General features: G+C 36.0%; 1 protein-coding gene across 2 annotated transcripts in view; it reads left to right on the top strand.

The window, feature by feature from the left end:
• Positions 1-18374, top strand: part of LOC125843878 (uncharacterized) — a 29827-nt gene extending 11453 nt beyond the window's left edge. For both annotated transcript variants that reach the window (XM_049523099.1, XM_049523101.1), the window contains exons 7-10: positions 13555-13662; positions 13776-13867; positions 13951-14104; positions 17955-18374. In XM_049523099.1, coding sequence (XP_049379056.1) covers positions 13555-13662; positions 13776-13867; positions 13951-14104; positions 17955-18212 — 612 coding nt within the window. In that variant the 3' untranslated portion in view covers positions 18213-18374. The remainder of the gene's footprint in view (positions 1-13554; positions 13663-13775; positions 13868-13950; positions 14105-17954) is intronic.
• The last annotated feature ends 5690 nt before the right edge of the window (positions 18375-24064 follow it).

Raw genomic sequence — 24064 nt, 5'->3', positions numbered from 1 at the left:
GGTAGCTGCTACCTCCCACCAATATATGTACCGGGTAACTCTGAGCTTAGGCAAATGGGAAAAATTACCTAACTTTCTTTTCCCTACCTCGGTTTAACTTGAAACCCCATGTATTCCCTTCGTACTATTTACAATAGGCTATTTTAAAATAGTTTTGCACCGGACTGTCTTAGAAGGCACTTAGTTCATTGTTGGTTCTTTCTTTTTTATTTTACTAGTGATCTTGCCCCTGCTTCATTCAGTCATTAAAAGAACAACAACAACATATCCACTGAAGTCCCATAAACTAGGGGGGTCTGAGAAGGTAGAATGTACGCAGACCTTACCCCCTACAACAATGAAATCAGATATGATATGTTATTTAACTGTTTTAGGAAATTAGATCAAATAAAATAATCCCTTGATTCTCAAATCACTTAGAATCCAGGGATTAGATTGCTAGTTTGTTTTTCTCTACTATAAATTTGTACGATGAATATGAATGAACAATTTTGGTACCAAAACTTATATGGTATCAGAGCATCTTTATTCTTGTGTTGCTTATGACTAAATCAACATTTTCGGCTATGACACCCAGTGGCATTCCGAGAGTTCCGTTAACAAAGTTCCGACCAAGACAACAACGAACTGAAGCGACGATTCTTCTCATTTGTCTATTCAACTTACCTCTCGCAAGCCGAAGGACAAGGATTATTTGGAATGGGCGCAATCTGTCCGTATGACAATTGATGGTTGAGGAAAACTTAGTCACCTAACTGGAGAAAGGAGAATGCCTGAACTACGAGACCCAAAAATGATCACCTGGTGATCAGAAAACTCAATGGTAATCATTTGGCTACTAAACTCCATGGAACCTGCCATAGGTAAACCATATTTGGTTGTTCCCTCTGCTTGGGATGTTTGGGAGGTTGTTAGAGAGACTTATTCTGATGTAGAAAATGTCTCTCAGATTTTTGAGTTAACAAATAAATTGTGGAAAGCTAGGCAAGGGGAGAGGTAGTACTATTTATTATAATGAGATGGTTTTCATATGACAAGAATTAGATGAATGCTATAATGATGAATGAGATTGTCCCAAGGATATCATAAAAGCAATGAAAAAGAGAAGAAAATGAGAGGTTTACTCAGTTGTGTAAAAAACAAATGGTATGCTCAAGGAAAAGCAGATCATACCGTGTCATTTGACATTCTCTTGAGGGGAAGACAACTATTCTAAATAGTGTATGTCAATGATATCATACTTATAAGAGATTTGTCAGAAATGAAGAATTCAAAAAAATAGTTGGTCTCAGAATTCGAGATCTAAGATTTGGGTCATTTGAAATATTTTGTTGGCATGGAAGTAGCGAGATCAAAAGAATTTATTATGTTGTCACTAAAGAAGTATGTGCTAGATCTTCTAAAAGAGATAGGGATGAGAGGTTGTCGTCCATTTGAAACACTTATTGATCCGAATATAAAATTTGAAAATAAAGAAGGAAATTCAGTTGACCAAAGTCAATATCAGAGACTAGTGGGGAAGTTGATCTACTTGACACACTCAGGCTGATATTGCTTTTGTTGTAAGCTTAGTCAGTCAATTTATGCACTCTCCAAGGAAGCGCACCAAGAAGTGGTCTACATGATTATAAGATATCTAAAAAGTTCACGGGGAAAGGATTGTTTTTTTTTTAAAAAAAAAAAATCATCACAGGGACATTGAAAGCTTTATAGATGGGTAGATTCTACTATTGACAGAAGGTTAAGGTCTGGATCAAACTCAACATTAAGTGATAGAATTTAATGGATATTAAGAGCAGACATGTTATGAATATATCTCACCATATTTGACGGGAATTTAAATTATGAATGTGAAGGAAATGGAATTTAGATAAAAGGAAAAAGATTTAAGGAAATGAGATATAATAATAAGATTCAATGTCAGAAAGATATACTTTGGTCTATTAAAACCAATATAAAGATTTGTCAAAATGTAAAATAGGTAGAATTTATTTGTGTTGAGACAAACTAATATTGAATTTACCAAACCAAACCATAGCAAAACCATATGAGTCGAGTTAATGTAAATGCTGTAATTACTGAAAAAACTCCCAAGCAAAAATACCACATCAATCTCTCACTCCATTGGTCACAACACTTTGCAGAAGGTTAAATTTTCATCTCGATGAAAACAATGCCCCTCATCGAAATTCAAAGTAAATACCAAAATTAATCATTATAAATACGTCTTAAGTTGCTCGGACTTGGGTGCAGGTGTCCGATATGGGTGCGGATCTAGAGGTCGGATCCTTCATGATCTAATTTTTAAGATTCGGGAATATGAATCCATGTATGTATATGGGTGCGGGGATTCGCCTAAAAATAATTAAAATATCTAAAAATAGAGTTATTAAACCTTAAATTATGAGATATTATGTGGAGAAATCTTGGAAGGAGATTAAAGGATAAGGAGTGACATAAATTTCTATATAAAAGGTATTCCATTTCTTCAATATCACCTTATTTTTTGTATTGATTACAGAAATCATTAAAACTGTTCAGATTTTCCCCATCGATTTTGGTCAAAGTATCCAAAATCGGTTGACTAAATGAACACGGATCCCACACCCATGCCAATATCGTGTCGACACGGGTGCGACACTAAAAGTGAAGAGTCCGAGCAACTTAGAAATACGTAAACTCAATATCTTGATAGAATAAGTGAGGAAACTAACCCAGTCATGTGAAGTAATCAATTGTGAAAAAAAGATTATATCAATCCATTAATAAAGGATCTTATATAGTCAGAAACTTACAGTTCGGATTTCAAATTGCAATCGAAATAGCTGTTTCCCAAATCACGAAAAGTAATTGATACATATTTTGTCCTTTCGATAGAGCCAAACTAAATCTTCCAATACTATACGTTTTTTTTTAAGTTAAGTTTTTGGAGCATCAGCTCCTTTATTCCTTTTCAATAAAGTCTGTACAAAAAAGGCCCCAAACGAGGCCTAAACAATCAAATAAATGCTGCCTAATCTGATCCCTCCTTATCAGTAAATGGATCATTGATCCTAAGTGGTAAGTTTTCTATTTGTGCCTTCCTTCTTTCAGTTGAAGTAGGAAAAGGTTGTCCCGGAATGCTCGCATTTTTTCCGCCAGGATCTCTCCAACAACTCCAGATTCAGATTTTGTGTTGTCTTGTTTCTATTTCCTTTCTTGTTTTACTTGGCTGTTAGCTAAGGAGACAGTTTTGACACATGAGAACCTGAACAAAAGAGGCGTTCACTTGTGTTCCAGGTGGTTTTTGTGTGAAGAGCAAGGAGAGACAGTCAACCATCTCTTCTTACACTGCAAACGGACAACCCAGCTGTGGCAAATGTTCACCAATATGAGAGAGATTAAATGGGTGAAACCAGGAAGGATCAAAGAGGTTTTGAAGTGCTGGAATAGAGATGGAAATGCAGGAAGAAAGGAGGAGAGATGGAAGATGGTCCCATCATGTATATGGTGGACAGTATGGCTAGAGAGGAACCAGAGATGTCATGAAGGAAAGCAGAGCAACATACAAAGATTTAAGCTTAACTGTTTAGCTCTGTATTATTTTTGGTGTAAACAAGTAGTCTTAGATAGCTCAGAAGTAATCAGCACAACTATAGACCGGCGGTAACTTGGTAGGTATAGGAGCCTATGTAACTACAACACTTTTGGAGGGGAACTACACTTTTGCAACAACTCCAGATTCAGATTTTGTGTTGTCTTGTTTCTATTTCCTTTCTTGTTTATAACTGCGTCTGATTTGAGATCCTCCTTGTTCTGATTCTTAGTGATGGTATTTGAGCCTGGATTCTTCTATTTTGACTGCATGCTTCATTTGCCAGTTTGTCTGCTAATTGGTTTGCCTCCCTAAAAGCATGTTGTATTTGTGTTCTCGTTGCTTGAATTATTGCTTGTTTCTCTTCTATCACCTCTGCATGTTGCCATGGAATCTTCCATTCTCCCCTTATCATTTTTGTAATACCTAATGAATCTGTTTTCAATATTACCTCATCATATTTGTTTCTCCTACAGTACCTGAGTACTTGTAATATCGCCATAATTTCTGCATCCATATTAGTTCTACATCCCATTCCATCCGCCTCTGCATACACCATATCTCCTTTGTAGTTCCTGATGCAGAAACTATTTGCGCTATCCCCCGGGTTTCCTCTGCTAGCCCCATCCGCGTTGCATTTCAGCGTACCCATCCGAGGTTTTTCCCATTTCACAGCATAATGATACAAATGAGGTCTGTATCCCCTTAATCCATCCACAATTGCATCCCAGTCTTTAGGCACGCTTATCCAAGGATACCTTATTTTCATAAGCTGTATTACAGTGTTAAGACACTGTTGTTTAAGCTTATATAGATTAATATCCTTGTCATGTCTTCGTGCATTTCTTCTCTTCCACAACTCCCACAGTAGTATTGCTGGTATCGCTTGTAGGATGGCCTTCAATTTGTGTGGAGTATTGACCTCCCACCACACTTGGATCATTTGCTTCAGCCCTCCTTGTATTTGTATGCCTGCACAAGTAGCAAAGTGCCTCCATAGCTTTTGGGCTATGGGGGCCGTTAGAAAAAGATGAGTCATCGTTTCTTCCTCAAAGGACTCGCAGCAGTGGCATCTAGAGGCAATATTTATTCTCATTCTTTTAAGATTGTCCTCCGTTGCGATTCGACCCTTCCAAACTCTCCATAGGAAGAAACCAATCTCGAACAGCACTCCTTTACTCCACAGTTTGCTTCTCCACTCCTCCTTTCCTTTCTTATGTCTCATCATTTCAAATGCAGATTTTACTGTGAAGTTACCACTAGTAGTCCCCATCCACCATGGTTTATCTCTCTCTCCCTCTAATATTTGCGGTTTAACACTCTCCACAATGTATTCCACCATTTCTGTAGACAAAGCTTGTGAAAGTTTCTGTCTTTTTTTTGAGAAAGTTAACTGGTAATATAAACAAAAGGAATACACCAATAGTGTGCTCCTACATAGTTACATCAAAAGTATGAAAGGACAGCCCAAAACAAAATGTATCTCCTATATTCCTTATAAACTGTCTAGAAATAGGTTAATTTCCCCTATATCCTTAGGTACAGAATGTATACACCAAAAGTAAAATGTTGCTAAACAGTTCATCTTTATACTTTGGAAGGGAATGTTCTTGTTCTCAAAACATCTTTGGTTTCTCTCCTTCCAGATTGTCCACCAGATGCAAGAAGGGACAATCTTCCATCTCTCCTTGTGTTCTGTCTGATTTCCATCTCTATTCCAGCATGCTAGTACTTCTGAAGTATGCCTTGGCATGGCCCATCCAATACCCCTCAGATTGATGAACCATTGCCATAATTTTCCAGTCACTTTACACTGCAGAAAAAGATGATTTACTGTCTCTATTTCAGCTTCACAAAAAAAACATCTAGAGNTTTGCTTCTCCACTCCTCCTTTCCTTTCTTATGTCTCATCATTTCAAATGCAGATTTTACTGTGAAGTTACCACTAGTAGTCCCCATCCACCATGGTTTATCTCTCTCTCCCTCTAATATTTGCGGTTTAACACTCTCCACAATGTATTCCACCATTTCTGTAGACAAAGCTTGTGAAAGTTTCTGTCTATCCCATTCCCCTTCTCTGATGAATTGCTTTACCTCTAATTCCTCCTCCCCTCCTTTTTGATCCTCAATGTAGAATAAAGCACCTTGTTTTGTCTAATTGTCGAACCAAAAACTGGTTTCCCCTCCTTTAATCTGCCACCAAATTTCATGCTCAATCTCTTCCCTGATATCCACCATTTTCTTCCACACATGAGACGCACCCCTCCCTGTAACCATTATCGGGTGATTTTTCTTGCAATATTTATTCCACATAAACGTACTCCACAAAGAGGTAGATGTTCTGAAATTCCACTATAATTTACCATATAAAGCTTTTGAGACATCATGTAAAGATCTTACTCCTATTCCCCCTTCAATTTTAGGATAACACATATCCTCCCATGCCACCCAATGTTTCCCTTTCTCCCCTCCTGATTTCCTCCAGAAAAATCCTGCTAGAACCTGGTGGATTTGCTCAATAACCCTCTTTGGAGGGTTCATAGCTGATAACAAATACATCGGCATTGACTGTAGCACACTTGTTATCAAAACGAATTTCCCTCCATAAGATAACCATTTGCTCTGCCATGTAAATATTCTTTTCTGAATCTTTTTTATCAACTCACTAAAATAAGATTTCCTCTTTCTTCCATAGAAAACCGGACACCCTAGATATGTAAATGGGAAAGAACCTTGCTTTATTCCAGTGATTCTTCTCAGCCTTATTGCTACAATCAATGGGGTATTATCATGAAGGTAAAAGAAACTCTTATTGAGATTAATCATTTGTCCCGAGATCTGCTCATAATCCCTTAGTACCCCCATCATCTTTTTAATTGACATCTTGTCCCCTGAACAAAAAAGAAAGGTATCATCCGCATAGGATAAATGATTGATACGTGGATTCCACTTCGGCATGCCATACCCCTTGAAATCCCTGTACGCCTGCAGTTTATTTAGTCCCCTCGCCAATACTTCTGCCGCAATGATGAACAAAGTTGGGGATAGAGGATCTCCTTGTTTCAAACCCCTTGATGATTTAAAGAAACTATATGATTGCCCATTTACCAATATTGAGTACCAATTATTAGATATAAGTCTCCATACCATATCTATTAAAAACTCCGAGAAACCAAATTTCCGAAGTACCTTAATCAAGAAAACCCATGAAACTCTATCATATGCCTTGGCCATATCCAGCTTTACAACCACATTTTGATGTTTTTTCCTCATATTTGTCTCTTATAATCTCCTGTGCCAACAATACATTCTCCGTAATGCTCCTGCCTTTAACAAAACCTGTTTGATTCCTTGAAATAATACCTGGCAGAAACTTTGTTATTCTCTGATGTATCAGTCTTGAGATAATTTTGTTTGCAAATGTACTCAAACTGACAGGCCGAAGGTCTGAGAATTTATTAACATTTTCCTTCTTGGGCAGCAGAACTACATTTGTGTGTGTTATAAATCTCAACAACTGTTGGCCACAAAAAAATGCCTTCACCATGTTCGTGATGTCTTAACCAATTATCTTCCAACATTTTTGGAAAAACTCCCCTGAAAAACCATCTGGGCCACTTGTGCTGTCCCCATTTAACGCGAGAACAATGTCCCTAACCTCCTCCATAGTTGGCATTTTTTTGATTTCCCCATTCTGCTCCGGGGTGATAATTTTTGGAATCACATCCAGCATATCATCGTTCTCTTCTCTATCCGTTTCTTTAAATTGTTCTTCAAAGAACAATACTGCTTCAGCTCCGATGTTGTCACTTGTAGTCACAGATGCTCCTTGAGCTGTAATAATTTCCGATATATACAACTTCTTCCTCCTTTCCTTCACATAATTATGAAAGAATCTTGTATTTCTATCGCCATCTTTAAACCATCGCATTCCCGCCTTCTGCTTCCAAAATTCCCCCTCTATGTATCTAAACTTTTTCAATTCAACCTCTTCTTTACTCAATTCCTCCCTATTTTGTTTCGATGGGTGAATTTCCAATAGGATTTCCTTCAACCTTATCTCCTCCTCTAGTGACTTAATTTTCTGAAAGATGTCCCCAAATGTCTCTTTACTCCACTTAGCCAAAGCCTGTTTCACCTGTTTCATTTTCGCCTGAAATTCTACAAATGGAGATCCCTTAAAATTGACCTTCCAGTTCTCTTCAACCACCTTTATAAACCCTGGATGCATTGTCCAAAAGTTCAAAAACTTAAAAGGTCTGACTACATTCTCCTCTTCTGAGTTACAAATCAAATGTAAAGGCGCATGGTCGGACCCTTGTCGTATCAAGTGATGTACTGTACTGGTAGGAAATAATTCTCCAAATTCCTGATTGCAAAGCACCCTATCGAGCCTGTTGAATATACACTGGTCCTNTTCTGCTTCCAAAGTTCCCCCTCTATGTATCTAAACTTTTTCAATTCAACCTCTTCTTTACTCAATTCCTCCCTATTTTGTTTCGATGGGTGAATTTCCAGTTGGATTTCCTTCAACCTTATCTCCTCCTCTAGTGACTTAATTTTCTGAAAGATGTCCCCAAATGTCTCTTTACTCCACTTAGCCAAAGCCTGTTTCACCTGTTTCATTTTTGCCTGAAATTCTACAAATGGAGATCCCTTAAAATTGACCTTCCAGTTCCCTTCAACCACCTTTATAAACCCTGGATGCATTGTCCAAAAGTTCAAAAACTTATAAGGCCTGACTACATTCTCCTCTTCTGAGTTACAAATCAAATGTAAAGGAGCATGGTCAGACCCTTGTTGTATCAAGTGATGTACTATACTGGTAGGAAATAATTCTCCAAATTCCTGATTGCAAAGCACCCTATCGAGCCTTTTGAATATACACTGGTCCTCAATTCTTCCGTTCCACCACGTGTATTTACTACCCACGACCCTCATTTCTGATAATGCACACTTACTGATACATTGACTGAAATCTTGTGCTTCATATGGAGTGAACTCCAGACCCCCTTATTTTTCCCCCTCATCTAAGATCACGTTAAAGTCTCCTCCCACCAGCCACGGATGTTGATTATGCCCTGCTATCTCCTCTAACTCCTCCCATAATTCTAGTCGTTCTAACGCATCACACCTCGCATAAACAGCCGTCACCACAATTTGCCTATTGAACATGGATACGAGTGAGGGATATTAGAAGTTAGGGTAATCGAGGGCCCCCTAAACATATCAAAAAAATTCATTTAGCCACTTCATATAAAGGTGTTACCTATTGAACATGGGAAGACTATTGGATGTGTATGAATTAAGCACAAAAGTGACAATCTGCCTCACAAATAAAGCGTATGATTCTCACACACTAAAGCAACAAATTATTAAATGACTCGTGGAAAATAACATTTAAAAGAAGAAACTCTTTATCGAGCAATTTTTCTTCCCCTCACCCATAACTCGTGTTCTTTCTTTTCATAGCCTCCGTCACAACCATTTCCATCCTTCACCACTTCTGTTTTTTCTTCTTTATTTCACCATGACGACAGCCTCCACCATATTCGTCCATCTTAATTTCACTACCACTACTATCCTCCATCCCCACCAACAAACACATACCTTTATGAACCACACCATTACGTATTGTGACTTCAGTTGCCAAAATTGAAATAAAGTCCCGAAAAATTCTCATAATCAGTTCCCAAGCGTTTTTTTGTTTTGAGAATGGTAACTTTTTCATCTATTTATCCACAGGTATAGTACATCAATGTAGTCCCCCTTCCAAAAGTATTACAAACTAACAGACTTTATCTGTGCTATTTGTCACAAATAGTCTAAAACATCAAAGAGTTCTTCTGCCTGTACTAAAACTTTCTGTTTACCCCAAATATAATAAAGAGCTATACAATTCATCTTAAAGTTTTGGAGATTGTTCTTCTTACCCTCAAAACATCTTTGATTCCTTTCTTTCCACATTGTCCACCATATGCAAGCTGGGACAATCTTCCATCTCTCCTCCTTTATTGTAGTATTGCCCACATTGATCCAACAATTTAGAAGTTGTACTATGTTTCTTGGTTTCACCCAAGTGATCTTCCTAAGGCTATTGAATATTCTCCATAATTGATCTGTCCATTTGCAATGCAAAAAGAGATGATTGACTGTCTCTGCCTGTTCCTCACATAAGTAGCATCTTGAGCACAATTGGAACTTCCTCTTCTTTATATTTTCTTGTGTCAGCACTGCTTCCTTTGCTACTAACCATGTGAAGCAGTTTCCCTTGAATGAGATTTTGGATCTCCAGATCAACTGCCATGGCTGGAGCTCCATCCTATCATTTGAATTTGAGTGATTAAGGTCTTTGTAAGCTGAATTGACACTGAAGACCCCTTTGCTGCCAACCTTCCACACAACCTTGTCTTCTCCCTTAGTCAGATTACTAAATTGTGCCATTGTATCATGGAAAGCCACTATGCTTCCCATCTCCCAATCATTTAGGTTCCTCCTAAGATGTAAGTTCCATCCCTGTTCTGTCCACATTTCAGTCACAGTTGCATTTTGTTGGAGGCTTAGTGTAAATGTTTTGAGTTCTTACAATTCGTACTTCTAGACCAAAATCAATTTTGTGCAATTTTTTTTTATTATGTATGAAACATTCTCAAATCTATTTTATCCATTTGAGAAATGCTCATTGGCTACCACCCTTAGAAGATCTTGACAAAGGCACTTTTGCACTGATTAAAGTAAAAGAAAAAACCCAGAACCATTCAGTAGACATGTATCCGTTAGCTTTAACTTTTTAGTATTTTGAGATTAATTGTTAATGAGCTTCTTATGATTTTAGTTTTCTAGGCGTACTCATGAAATTTACAATTCCATCATGAAACTAAGAAATATAGTTAAAAAGTGAAACAAATCCAGACCCATCTCAGCTAACACTCCTGCTACTAATGGACCCTTTTGGATGTGGTTTACATATTAGACAAATCAAACTGCCGTGCACATGGTTACACTAAGTAAAATAACCAGAGATTTTCAACCAATACAAAAACATTGACAAATTAATCTCTAAAGCATATGTACCAAAATATGCTAAAGGTGGAGTTGAGAAGCTTTATCTCTATCTCTGCATTGACTCTTTGCTCCTTTTGCGGAGATAAGAAACTAGGGAAATTTCTCAACAACTTGATTTCTTCTTTTCAGTTTATTTCATGAAGTTGAGATCCCCCCCACCCCCCCTCCACCCCATTTTGTATGAATTGATCATGGGTCGGGCTCATTGGGTTACCATTCTGCTAATGGTGAACGTCTAAGCAGTAGGCCTACTTCTCCGACCTTTGAAACCATGCCAATTGTAGGAGCAATTGTGTTTCTTGAAGGAGGAACAATTGTAACATTTTAGGGATTAGGGAACGACAATATTTTTTTCTGTAAGAGTAATGATTGTATATTAAGTCGTGACTTTCTGTTTTTTGTATATTTAGTTGAATGGGAAATTTTTAAGGAAAAGGCAAAAAGCTACAAAAAAAGATAAATAGTATTCTAGGCCTTAGAGAGTGCCATATTACCCGCCCTATGTCCTTACTAGTTTCTATGTATGTGCTTTGCCGTAGACCTTCAGTTAGTTGTTTATGAAGAAGAAATAGATTACATTCATTAAAATTTATATATAGGATGAAAGTTCATTTTACAATAATGATAAAGGTTTACACCGGATATTTATACCAAATCTATTTAACTTCCATTATAGATAGCCCCAAGGTATGATGATCACAAATACACTATTACATCTAATATAAATTAATTGTTGGTCATAAACATGATAATATCAAGTATATATGATCAATTGGTGTGTGTTAATTTAATAGCCATAGATTTTTGATTCATAAATTTGTCAAACAATCAGCTACCCAACATTAGTTTATTTTACTAAGTTTTTGTTTGTCATTTTAACTCCATTGAATAACATTAGAAGAAAATGGTAAAGAAATTATTTAAATATTTTTGTAGGTGTTCATATCAATAAGATAAGTTGGTGTAGAAGTGCATGTTTATTTTAATGTTTTTCCATTAGACTAAATAGTTAAGGTTTGGTTATTTAATTAATTAGTTTGGGACAAGATGCGGGAAGCGATGTAGAGATGGTCCGGGCATGTGACAAGGAGATGCACAGATGCCCTAATGCAGAGGTGTGAGAGGTTGGCCATGGATGGATTCAGGAAATATAGAAGTAGACCAAAGAAGTATTGGGGAGAAGTGATTGGGTAGGACATGCCGCAGTTGCAGGTTACAGAGGATATGACCTTAGATAGGAAGGTGTGGAGGACACAAATTAGGGTAGAAGGATAGTAGGTAGGAATGTGTCCATACTAGTAGGTAGGAGTGTATTGCATGTCTTGCTGTCCATTCTAGAAGTCGTAGTATTACTCTTGTTTCTTGTTCTTCGATTTCAGTTATTATCTGTTGTTTCGTGTAGTTTGATTATAGTTATAGTGTTGTTCTGCTACTATTTGTTGTTTAGTATAGTCTGTTGTTACTTTTATTTCCAGTACTTTTTCTAGACTTTTTTATCTTGAATGAGGGTCTATCGGAAACAACCGCTATTCTACTAAGGTNGATTCAGGAAATATAGAAGTAGACCAAAGAAGTATTGGGGAGAAGTGATTGGGTAGGACATGCCAGTTGCAGGTTACAGAGGATATGACCTTAGATAGGAAGGTGTGGAGGACACAAATTAGGGTAGAAGGATAGTAGGTAGGAATGTGTCCATACTAGTAGGTAGGAGTGTATTGTCTGTCTTGCTGTCCATTCTAGAAGTCATAGTATTACTCTTGTTTCTTGTTCTTCGATTTCAATTGTTCTTATTTTTTTTTTGAAACTGGTAAGGTTGAATTCTTCAGCATTAAGGGTATGCTGGCTACCTCCAAAAAGGGATAATTACAGATTTCCTATCAAATCTATAATCTGGTCTATATCATCTATACAAAGTTGTTTACACCAAAAAAGTAGAGATACTATACAATTCCATTTAACTTTGTGGATGGAATTGGATCTATCTTCAAAACATCTTCCATTTCTTTCTTTCCAGACTGACCACCATACACATGATGGTATTAGTTTCCATCATCTCTTTTGACTCTTACTGCCTCCCCTACTAATCCAGCAGCTCAACAGATCTGATGTATGTTCTGGCATTGTCCAGTTCATGCTTGTGATGTTGAGAAACAAGTTCCAAATTTGAGCAGTAAACTTACAATGCAGGAAGAGATGGTTATTTGTTTCCCCTGTCAAGTTGCACAAAAAACACCTAGGGACTAGTTGTCTGCCTTTTTTTTGTAGAACTTCTACTGTTAAACATACTCTCTTTATCACTAACCAGGTGAAACACTTTACTTTTGTAGGGATATCACTCTTCCAAAAGTAATTCCAATTATATTTTGGGGCGCCTGTCAGTTATTATCTGTTGTTTCGTGTAGTTTGATTATAGTTGTAGTATTGTTCTGCTACTATTTGTTGTTTAGTACAGTCTGTTGTTACTTTTATTTCTAGAACTTCTTTTTCTAGACTGTTTTTTATCTTGAGTGAGGGTCTATCGGAAACAACCACTATTCTACTAAGGTAGAGGTAAGGTCTACGTATATTCTACCCTCCCCGAACCCCACTTTGTGGGACCACAGACACTATGTTTATTGTTCATTGTTGTAGTTTGGGAATTAAAATTTAGTAGTAGAATTTGTTTAGACTCTATTTTCAATGTGATTTTTTTTGTTACTCACCAAATTAGTCTAAATTGAAATAGGGTAGAATTAGGCTAAAATGGTATAAAAGTCTTATCAATATTTTAAAGTGATTTTGGTCCTTCAACATTGCTACTCGTGCTTTTATAATAATAATAAAAAAATACATATATTAATTTTTCTGGTTTTATCTCTTTAGTCAGGGTACTGATCCATTTATTTGATTTCATGTTGTGTTAACTTGTTGTTTAGCTTTTCTCCGTCCAACGGCAGTCATTAATAAAGCTGGCTCCTCTCCAGCGTACAAAAGGTGAAAAAGCTAGCTATTGTTTAGCTTGTCTGTTTTCCCTCATTGAGCAGGTATAGACATTTATTTGGTGCAAACTCTAGTGGTCTATATTCATTTTAATATGTCTTTGTATCACTGTTATCTCATATGTATTGGCCCTTATCTTTTTCAAATTGCACTTTAGGCACGATATCTACAGTTCCGGAAGTGGCCTGCTGAATGGGGATGGTGCCGAGATCTCCAGTCTTTTATTTTTGTCTTTGAAAGGCATAACAGGTCGGTTGTTGGCTGCCACGTTGTGTTCTAGAGTTCTCGTAGTGTTTCAGGATCCATCGAGATTTATACTTACATACATGTAGGATTGTGCTGGAACGTCCTGAATATGGCTATGCAACATACTTTTTTGAACTGGTGGATTCCTCCACCATTGATTGGCAAATCAAGCAATTGGTAACTGCTATGAAGCTCACTAGCTATAGCAGAGTCAACCTAATCGAGAATAGAGCACTGACGGTATTTACCTTTGTTGCAATAATGTTCCCATTTTCATGTTGCTGATGTGGATTTGACCAAATTTATTGTGGCCCTTTTTCCCCTGGGGAGGGAAAATCTTGTTACCAACTTTCTTTGGCGTCACATTGAAGTGAGAAATAGTTGCTTTTACTTTACCCCATAATGGTCCCTTGTGCTTTTTTATTTTTCTTCTTCTCTTTCTTATGAGTTTTAATATGAAATCCTGGTTCCCCTTTTGGTTGGGATTTTAGGTGAAAAAGGTTGGGGGTGTAGATGATTGTTGGATTTGCTCCTCAACAAAGTTTTTCGTTCTCACTTGTTGATTTAATCTTTATTCATGCTAAATCATTTCTGCTATCATGATTGGAATTTTGTTACTAGATAAAATAGTCTGTCTGTTTAAGCTGTAACCATTATATGTTGGTTATTAACTTTTTGAAACTGTTGCAGAACTAAAATAAATAAATAAATTATATGCTCAATCTCTAAACAAGTTAAGCTTTTAGATGAAGTATTTCAATATGGTATTAGAGTAGACAAAAGGTTACTGCCACCATTAACAAAGTTTTTCCACGTCCTTGGCATATGAAAAAAACCAGACTTTCCTTGTGACGGGGCAGTTTCAAACCTAAAATAATAAACATAGGTGTTCTATCTCTAACGGCTTGAACTTTTAGATGAGGTGATCACAGTTGACTGGAACAGTTCCATACTTCCATAGTCTAAACCAAAATGACCATTAACTTCTACTTACCCAAAAGGTAGAGAGAGGAGAGAAAAGGGAGGGGTTGTGATTTGAAGTTGTCAAGCTAGCTAACTTTTTAACCTGTAGTTAGAAGATTTAGCATATTGGTGGAACTCTTAAAAAACATCATTTTAGTGTAAGCAGTCGTTATAGATTGTCAAGGGCTAAATCTCTGTGGTAAAAGTAGAGGCCTCGATAGGAAGATGAAGCAGGTCTGTGGGTGGAGACAATTATGGACTAGGTAATAGCAGTTGAAGTAGAACCTTTGACAGTCCTAGAAAATGTTGAGGAAGTAGGATTTGTCTGGGGTAGAAAGAGATGTATTGGTGGTAAAAGGGAGGTGCAGTTTTATGAATCAAGCATTTATGATGGTGTGGAATATGCTCTATATGACTCTGTATACATGCACAAGGAAGGTGAACTTCCTTACATTGGTAAGATCATAAAGATATGGGTAAGTCCAGACAAGTCTAAGATGATAAACATTCACTGGTTTTTCCAGCCATTAGAGATCTTATATCACCTGAAGATGTAAAGGTAGCTGAGAATGAAGTATTTCTTGCCTCTGGTGTAGGCACTGGTCGGCTAATGTTAATTCTTTGGTGAATTCATAAAGCTGCTTTATCTCATTGCATGTTCTTTGTCTGCTTTTACTAGAATTTCTCAAACCATATCGTTTTATGTATATCATAAACTATCACTCAAACCATATTGTTTTATGTATATCATAAACTATCTCTCGACCAACTCCTTATAGTTAGAGGAGTTCGATTGATCAATATAATCTATTTATGTCCACCTCGTCAATGTTAATAAAACTCGCTTAGTTCTTGTGGAAACCCTTCTGCTTGTTTCTACTCTCGTCAATGTTAATAAAACTCTCTTAGCTCTTGTGGAGACCCTTCTGTTTGTTTCTACTCTCGTCAATGTTAATAAAACTCCCTTAGCTCTTTTGGAGACCCTTCTGCTTGTTTCTACTTGGTTTCAGTTAATCTTCAATTGAAGATGGGCTTTGTATTGAGGGGACAAGACAACTAATTAACTTGAAACAGATATTATTTGCTGAAGTTTGATAATGATGAGTAGTTAAACTAGATGCTATTTTCTAACTTACATAGTGGTTAATGTGGTAAGATGAACAATCAAGAAGGAAATCTAAGCTGATTTATTACTAGCTGATGATCCTGTAACAATAAGTTCTTCTCTTTGAAGTTTGTCTAAAATGAAAGTTAGAAGAAGCTAGCAGATTGATCTCTCCTTTATTTCTGCTCAATGCCATTTCTGTCTCTCGATGCGTGTCTGCCTTCTTATTGATTGAAAAAAAGATCAACCTCTGGTCTACCTCTTTCTAAATGAATTTTTGCTTGGGGTAATTCTTGTTGACCTAAGAAAAGGAAGAAGAACGGAAATGATAAAGGGAGGATAATGCTCTGAATAGGCAAGGGGATTTTGAAAGTGAAATTTAGGATGAAACGAGTAAATCATTTAGAAACAAGTTCCATCTTTTGCATGTTTAGTGCAAAAGCATCAATTGCAGCCGAGTTGCCTAACCGTGATAGGAAGTTATTGTTGGAAGTATGGGAGTAGAAGAAATAAATGGAAGGAAAATGGGGAGGAAAAAGAAATTTAGAAAGCAAAGTCAGGGATTGGTCTGATTAGGTTTGGAAACAGACAAGAATTCAGTATATTCTTCTTATGGGATCTTGTAGGAGCTTTTTCTTTTCACCATAAGGGTGTAGAAGGTTTCATTAAGCACCTATGTTTGCCAAAAATGCACATCGAACACCTCCAAATGAGCATGGACATCAGTTGCGCTGACATGGACAACAAATCAGGTGTTGTACAACTTCATTTTCCACTCTTCCGATTCTTTTTGTGACTTACATTGATTGTGGGTAGACAAATGAGGGAAGCGAGGACTCAGGCATGTGAAGAGGAGATGTCAGGAGATGTGAGAGGTTGGCTATGGTGGGTTTGATAAGAGGTAGAGGTAGGCCGAAGAAGTATTAGACAAGACCTGAAACACCTGCAGCTTACCGAGGACACGACCCTAATAGGAGGATATGAAGGTCAAAGATTAGAGTAGAAGGTTAGTAGGTAGTCGCACTGTCTAGTTTCCCTTATCAATGGTATTGGTATTTTTTTCTCCTAATTTCTTATACTTCGATTTTTTTATTATTTGTTTCCTTTGCTTCAGTTATCTTATTATTTGTTGGTGCTACTAGTATTCTGAACTGTATTCTCTTTTCCTTCTTGCTTTTCTTGAGCCGAGGGTCTATTAGAAACAACCTCTCTACCCTCATAAGGTACAGTAAGGTTGTGTACATACCACTTGTGGGATTTCACTGGGTATATTGTTTGTTGTATAGGAAGATTTGCATGAAAATTTAATCTGACAAAGTTTACTCCTAAACTAAAGTGTCATGCTCTCTCCTAGTTTATGGTAAAACATATTATCCAGTTGATTGGAAGCAAGATGAAGGGAGATCATGATTTAAGCTTTGCTTGGAATTGAGTCGTAGTAGTAGTTGTTGCCTTGTTGGTGGTTGTTGTATGTGTCGTAGGTGTAACAAATCCGTTGTCGGTTGTACACTTGTATCTGTATATTTTATCTTTAACTGCATGAAAAGCAAATATGAAAAACTTTTGGCTTTCCAGATCTGGCTCATATTATGAGGTCAAACTTGCTTGACTTGGACATTGTTTTTTTGGAGCATATGCTGCTAGATTGACTGAAAACCGCCATCTATTGAGGAAACACTTGAACACGGATGACTTTAGACAACAAATTTCTGTGATGTTTAAGTTAATCTCTTTTTTGTTTCCGTACCATGATTCCCACATTCCTATGCTCTGGCCTGTCTTATGATCCTTTTGGAATGTTCAAATCTCAGTAGATACATGTCTTAATCATTGTGGAAGTCATTATGTACATTTATACGAGTGTAGTCTATTAAAAAAATGTTCACAATACAAGTAGAAATGTCCTCAAATGGTCTCTCGACATCCAAAATTATTCATTTACCTTACCAACATGTTTTCTGCTTACAATGTCAAATCTTATCTCTTTGAAAACATTTTCAAGCTTCCATTGTATGCACGCAGGTAGGAAAAGATCTTAGTGAAGGAGAAGCGAGGGTACTAATGTCATATGGTTGGATACGTAACACCGGTTTGGGAACGATGCTCAAGTATTGTGATAGAGTTATTCATGACAGGATAACGGAGAAAGATGGCTCGGAGTGGAAGTCGAAAATTGAGAAGTTGCTTGTGGCTGGATACAGTGGTGGTTCCATAGTTGAAAACCCTGTGGACCACAATGTTGCTCAGAGTGGCCCTGAAATCAAGTTAGAACTAGAGTAAAACCTAGCTTTACTTATCAAAAATCTTGTAAATGTCCATCCTTTGTAAACTAGCCTAAAATGCTTTTTTGTACATACTTTTGACTAGCTGGCTGTCTAAACTTAGTTTGTATTATAAAAAGGAGGCAATTGCATTACCCTTTAATGAAACTGCATGTGGTTATTATTTGGGTTTTTTTTTTTTTTACTTCAGTTATCATTTTATGTTGTTATAACTACTATTTAGGGTGATTTGTTAGGTTGTTCATAATTTTTTGCCATGATTTCTTTCTCTGTACTGTTTTGGAATGTTCTTTCCTTGAGCTGGAGGTCTATCGGGAAAAATCTTTTTACCCTAAGGTAGGGGTAAGGTTTGCTTACATTTTACCCTCTTTAGACCTCACTTTGTGGGATTACGTGGGGTATGTTGTCGAAACTACTTTGGTTTTAAAATTGATAAACTATTTCAAGGTTCGGGGTTTGAATTTGGGCGAAGCCATTTCGTTTCTCAAGTTGAGGGTCTATCAAAAATAACCTCTCTACCTTCACCCAAGGTAGGGGTAAGGTTGCACAGCATCCCTCTTCATGACCCTGCTTGTAGGATTATACCAAGTATGTTAGTGTTTCTTGAGTCTAGGGTCTAACAAATTTACCTTCATAAAGTAGGAGTAAAGCTATGTATCACCCTTCCCAGCCAAATTTGTGGAATTATACTAAGTAATGTTGTTGATATTGGCTCATGGCTGTGCTAACCCAATATATAGGATATGTTTTCCCAAAAACTTGCTGAAATGCTTTCATAATGTTGAAACTTTTTTTTTTTTTCATAATGTCGAAACTACTACTAGAAAGAGGTTTAATTTATATACAGTTATACACCGTCCAATGTAAGGAGTTTTCACACTAACTTTTACCTATTATAGTATGTGACTTTTACTTGTTGAAACCTTTACGGAACCTTCCGTAACGAGTTGGGGGACATTACATACAGTCTCACCATTTTCAAAGTCTATTTTGGCCATTTAGGGTCAATTTACAGGATTTAGGTGATTTTCTTAGTTTTACATGTGTGTTAGCCCATAAATATTTTGGTGATACGACTTTCAAACTATTTCTTTTCAAAACCACTATAGAACCTTCCGTGGGAAGTTGAGGAGCACTACGTATAGTCTCACTATTTTCATAGTTCATTTTGGGGCATTTATGCGCTAATTATAAGAATTATGCGATTTTCTCAAAAAAAAAAAATGGTATGCATTAGTCCATGAATATTTTGGTGATATGACTTTCAGATGTTTATTTACGAAATATTTACGGAACCCTTAGTAGGGAGTTGGGGAGCAGTACCTAATGTTTCACCATTTTTGGAGTCAATTTTGGACATTTAGGGGACAATTTACATGAATTATGTGATTTTCTTAGTTTTTCGTGTGTGTTAACCCATGAATATTTTAGTGATATAGCTTCCAGACGATTTTTTTGTGAAACCTTTACGGAACCCTCCTAAGGGAGTTGGGGGAGCATTACGTAAAGTCTCATCATTTTCAAAGTCTATTTTGGGGTTTCAGGGACCAATTTACATGAATTGTGAGATTTTCTTAGTTTTTTCGTGTGTGTTAGCCCATAAATATTTTGGTGATACGACTTCCAGATGATTTCTTTGTGAAACCTTTACAGAACCCTCCGTGGGGAGTTGGGGGAGCACTATGTATAGTCTCATCATTTTCATAGTCCATTTTGAGGCATTTTTGGGCTAATTTATAGGACTTATGCGATTCTCATATTTTTTTTGTGTGCGTTAGCCCATGAATATTTTGGTGATATGACTTCTAGACGGTTTTTTTGCGAAATATAAACGAAACCCTCCATAGGAAGTTGGGGGACTAGTATGTACTGTCTCACCATTTTTAGAGTTAGTTTTGGACATTTAGGGGTCAACTTACAGGAATTAGGTGATTTTTTCAGTTTTTCATGTGTGTTAGCCCATGAATATTTTAGTAATATGGCTTCTAGATTATTTCTTTGTGAAATCTCTATGGAACCTTCCGTAGGGAGTTGGGGGAGCATTACGTACGGTTTCACTATTTTCAAAGTCTATTTTGGGCATTTAGGAGTCAATTTACAAAAATCAGGCTATTTTCTTAGTTTCTCTTATGTGTTAGTCCATGAATATTTTGGTGATACAACTTCTGGATGATTTCTTTGTGAAACCTTAACAGAACCCTCCGTGGGGAGTAGGGGGAGCACTACGTATAGTCTCTTCATTTCCATAGTCCATTTTGGGGCATTTATGATCTAATTTATAGGAATTATGCGATTTTCTCATTTTTTTCGTGTGTGTTAACCGATGAATATTTTGGTGATGTGACTTTCGGACGATTTATTTGCAAAATATTTACAGAACTATCTGTAAGGAATTGGGGGAACAGTACATACTGTCTCACCATTTTTAGAGTCAATTTTGGGCATTTAGGGGATAATTTACAGGAATTAGATGATTTTTATGGTTTTTTGTGTGTGTTAGCCTATGAATATTTCGGTAATATGACTTATGGATGATTTCCTTATGACTCATTTACAGAACCCTCCGTTGGGAGTTGGGGGAACATTATGTACAGTCTCACCATTTTCAAAGTATATTTTGGGCATTTAGGGGTCAATTGCAAGAATTAAACGATTTTCTTAGTTTTTCGTGTGTTTTAGCCCATAAATATTTTATTGATATGACTTACGTACGATTTCTTTGTGAAACATTTACACAACCCTCCGTGAGGAGTTGGGGGAGCACTACGTATAGCCTCAGCATTTTCATAGTTCATTTTGGGGCATTTATGGGCTAATTTATACGAATTATGCGATTTTCTTATTTTCTCTTATGCGTTAACTCATGAATATTTTGATGATATGACTTCGGGATGATTTATTTGATACATATTTACGAAACCCTCCATAGGAAGTTGGTGGAGCAATACGTACTGTCTCACCATTTTTAGAGTCATTTTTGGGCTTTTAGGGAACAATTTACAGGAATTAGACGATTTTCTCAATTTTGCATATGTGTTAGCCATGAATATTTTGGTGATATGGCTTCTGGATGATTTCTTTGTGAACCTTTATGGAACCCTTCGTAGGGATTTGGGGGAGCATTACATACAATTTCACCATTTTCAAAGTCTATTTTGGTCATTTAAGGGCCAATTTATAGGAATTAGACGATTTTCATAGTTTTTTCGTGTGCGTTAGCCCATGAATCTATTTCGTGATACGGCTTCCGGAAGATATTTTTGTGAAACCTTTACAAAACATTTCGTGGGGAGGTGGGGAAGCACTACGTATAGTCTCACCCATTTTCATAGTCCATTTTGGGGCATTTATGGTCTAATTTATAGGAATTATACAATTTTCTCATTTTTTTCATGTGCGTTAGCCTATAAATATTTTGGTGATATGACTTTCTGACGATTTCTTTGCGAAATATTTACGGAACTCTCCATAGGGAGTTGAGGGAGCCGTACGTACCGTTTCACCATTTTTAGAGTCAATTTTGGGCATTTAGGAGACCATTTTGCAGGAATTGAACGATTTTCTCAGTTTTTCCAATGTGTTAGCTCATGCATATTTTTGTGATATGACTTGCGGATGATTTTTTTTGCGAAACCTTATCCTTTTCAAACTTTAGAATACCATTTGATGATTTGTGTGTAATACTTTTGACATGATGGTCTATCGAAAATAGTCTTTCTACACTCACAAAGATAAAAGTAAAATTCGTGTACATCTTACATTTCAGATCCCACTTATAAAAGTTCACTCGATATAACATTGTTGTTATCAAATAGTTTTGGGCATTTCATGAAGGTGTTGAATTTGGTATTGTGACATTAATTTTTTACCAGTAGCTTTTTGCATATACTAAACCTTGTTTTATAGTGCATAAAAACAGATTTACTTGATTAAATTATTCTGAATAATAATAATAATTACATTTTCGTTCCAAATAAGTTGAGATCGATTGATATGAATCCTCACTTGATCATATTTTATATAGAATGATGATGAAGTCATAGTATATTTGACCAACTTTATATTTAACACAACGTCAATAAATAATTCAACTTAATTCTTTTTTCCTTTTTAAAATATATATTTTTTAAAATAAAATAAAATAAAAAGTAAATGGTATCCTTTTAGACATATTTTCATTCTTGGACACAACTTTTGCCTTCAGCCCAAAGTCTGAATTGGGCTTAGCTACAAAGTTTAGAGGAATAGCCAATTTAGAGCTTATACTCATTGCAAAAATAGCCACATATTGAGAAGTCGTTAAAAATAATTATTTTTTAGTACGGAAATAAAATTTGGATTAAAATATCCCATGCTTAATGTGGAGACCAACATTTTCATCTTTTCACGATATTGTCATGAAGTTCCACATGTTAGAAATTCAAACACGATCCTATTTTTCACAAACTCCAATTTTTTTTCATGTAAATTTAATCACTATTTACGTTTTTTTCTTAAAAATAGTTTGCTTGGTCAATTTAACTATTTGAACTACGCTTCATTGGTGTCATTTGTATCTTTTTTCAAACTTTCGTAAAGATGATGAGTTTAATATTTTACCATAAAAATTGGATTGAGTGATAAGTAATTTGTCCTCGTCCTTAACGAAAAATCTTAGATTCAAGTCCTATGAATATTAGATACAGAGCCTATGAAATTTCTTCATACAAATATAAAATGTAAAGCTACTAGATTCAATCACAATCGTATATCAGCTTATAGCTTTGCCCCGAGTGAATATAGTACTTTACCCCTAACATGAAATCTTACGATGTAAACCCAAATTAATCAGGTCCCAAGTAGGTATCAAATGTCGAGTGAGGCAAAATAAATTATTATTTTTAGCGCGATAGAGTTCTTGAAAATTAAAAAAAATGTTTAATGTAATAAAAATTGCGATTTGCATAGGTCACATGCATGTCTTACATAGTTTCCTTTATTCTTTTCTATTATTCCTCATATACAATAGACAAAGAAATTAAACAAAAAGTTCTTTTTAGTATTAAAAAAATTAAAAATATGGGGGACAAGTCATATTCATGAGAACTTTCTTGAATCTACTTTTTGAATTTTTTGGATCAAAAGATGATGTAAAAGACTATGTTTTTGTCAAAATGGTGTTCAATGAGATCAATCCTAGGTGCACCACCTAAAAGTAACTAACAAAATAAACTCCCTTTTTGGTTGTTGGAACTAATGGAGTTGATACTGAAAAAAGTGTCTATTTCTTACATTTACTCCTTCAATGATAATGACACCTGGTTTTTAAAAAAAAAATATAATTTTGCTGTCCGATTCAATTTGTGCAGACCTCAATTAATTTTATAAGATATCTGTTAATTTTCACCAACACGATTAGTACCATGTAACTCTTTTCAACAAGGTTAAAATAGATGGAAAAAAATCACCTATTGATTTAGTTTTGCATCTGCTAGAATTTAAACATGAAATATTATGATTCTCAACTCATTTTATCCACCATTAAATCACACGCTTAGTGCTTGAAAGTTTATTTTTAAGCATAGTTGATGTAACTAATTCGAAAATATGATGGATATGTTAGAGGGGAGAGATCTCGATCATTTATTCCATTAAATCAAGGGTAAAGTTAGTTTATATTTAAGTTACATATACAAGTGAATCTAATAACTTTTACCATTTTGTACATGTATTAAAAAAATTCATCAAGTTTATAAATAAACTATTGTGAATCTAATTATAATTATATACTATTAGATCGAGATCATCTTAAAAATTCATAAAATTTTAAATCTTGGATCCACCTTTCTTTATCCATATTTGTACTTTTAT

Source organism: Solanum stenotomum, chromosome 11 (assembly GCF_019186545.1).
Source record: "Solanum stenotomum isolate F172 chromosome 11, ASM1918654v1, whole genome shotgun sequence".
Classification (NCBI taxonomy): Eukaryota; Viridiplantae; Streptophyta; class Magnoliopsida; order Solanales; family Solanaceae; genus Solanum; species Solanum stenotomum.
Note: the sequence above shows the minus strand (reverse complement) of the source record. Positions and strands in the feature narration are given on the sequence as shown.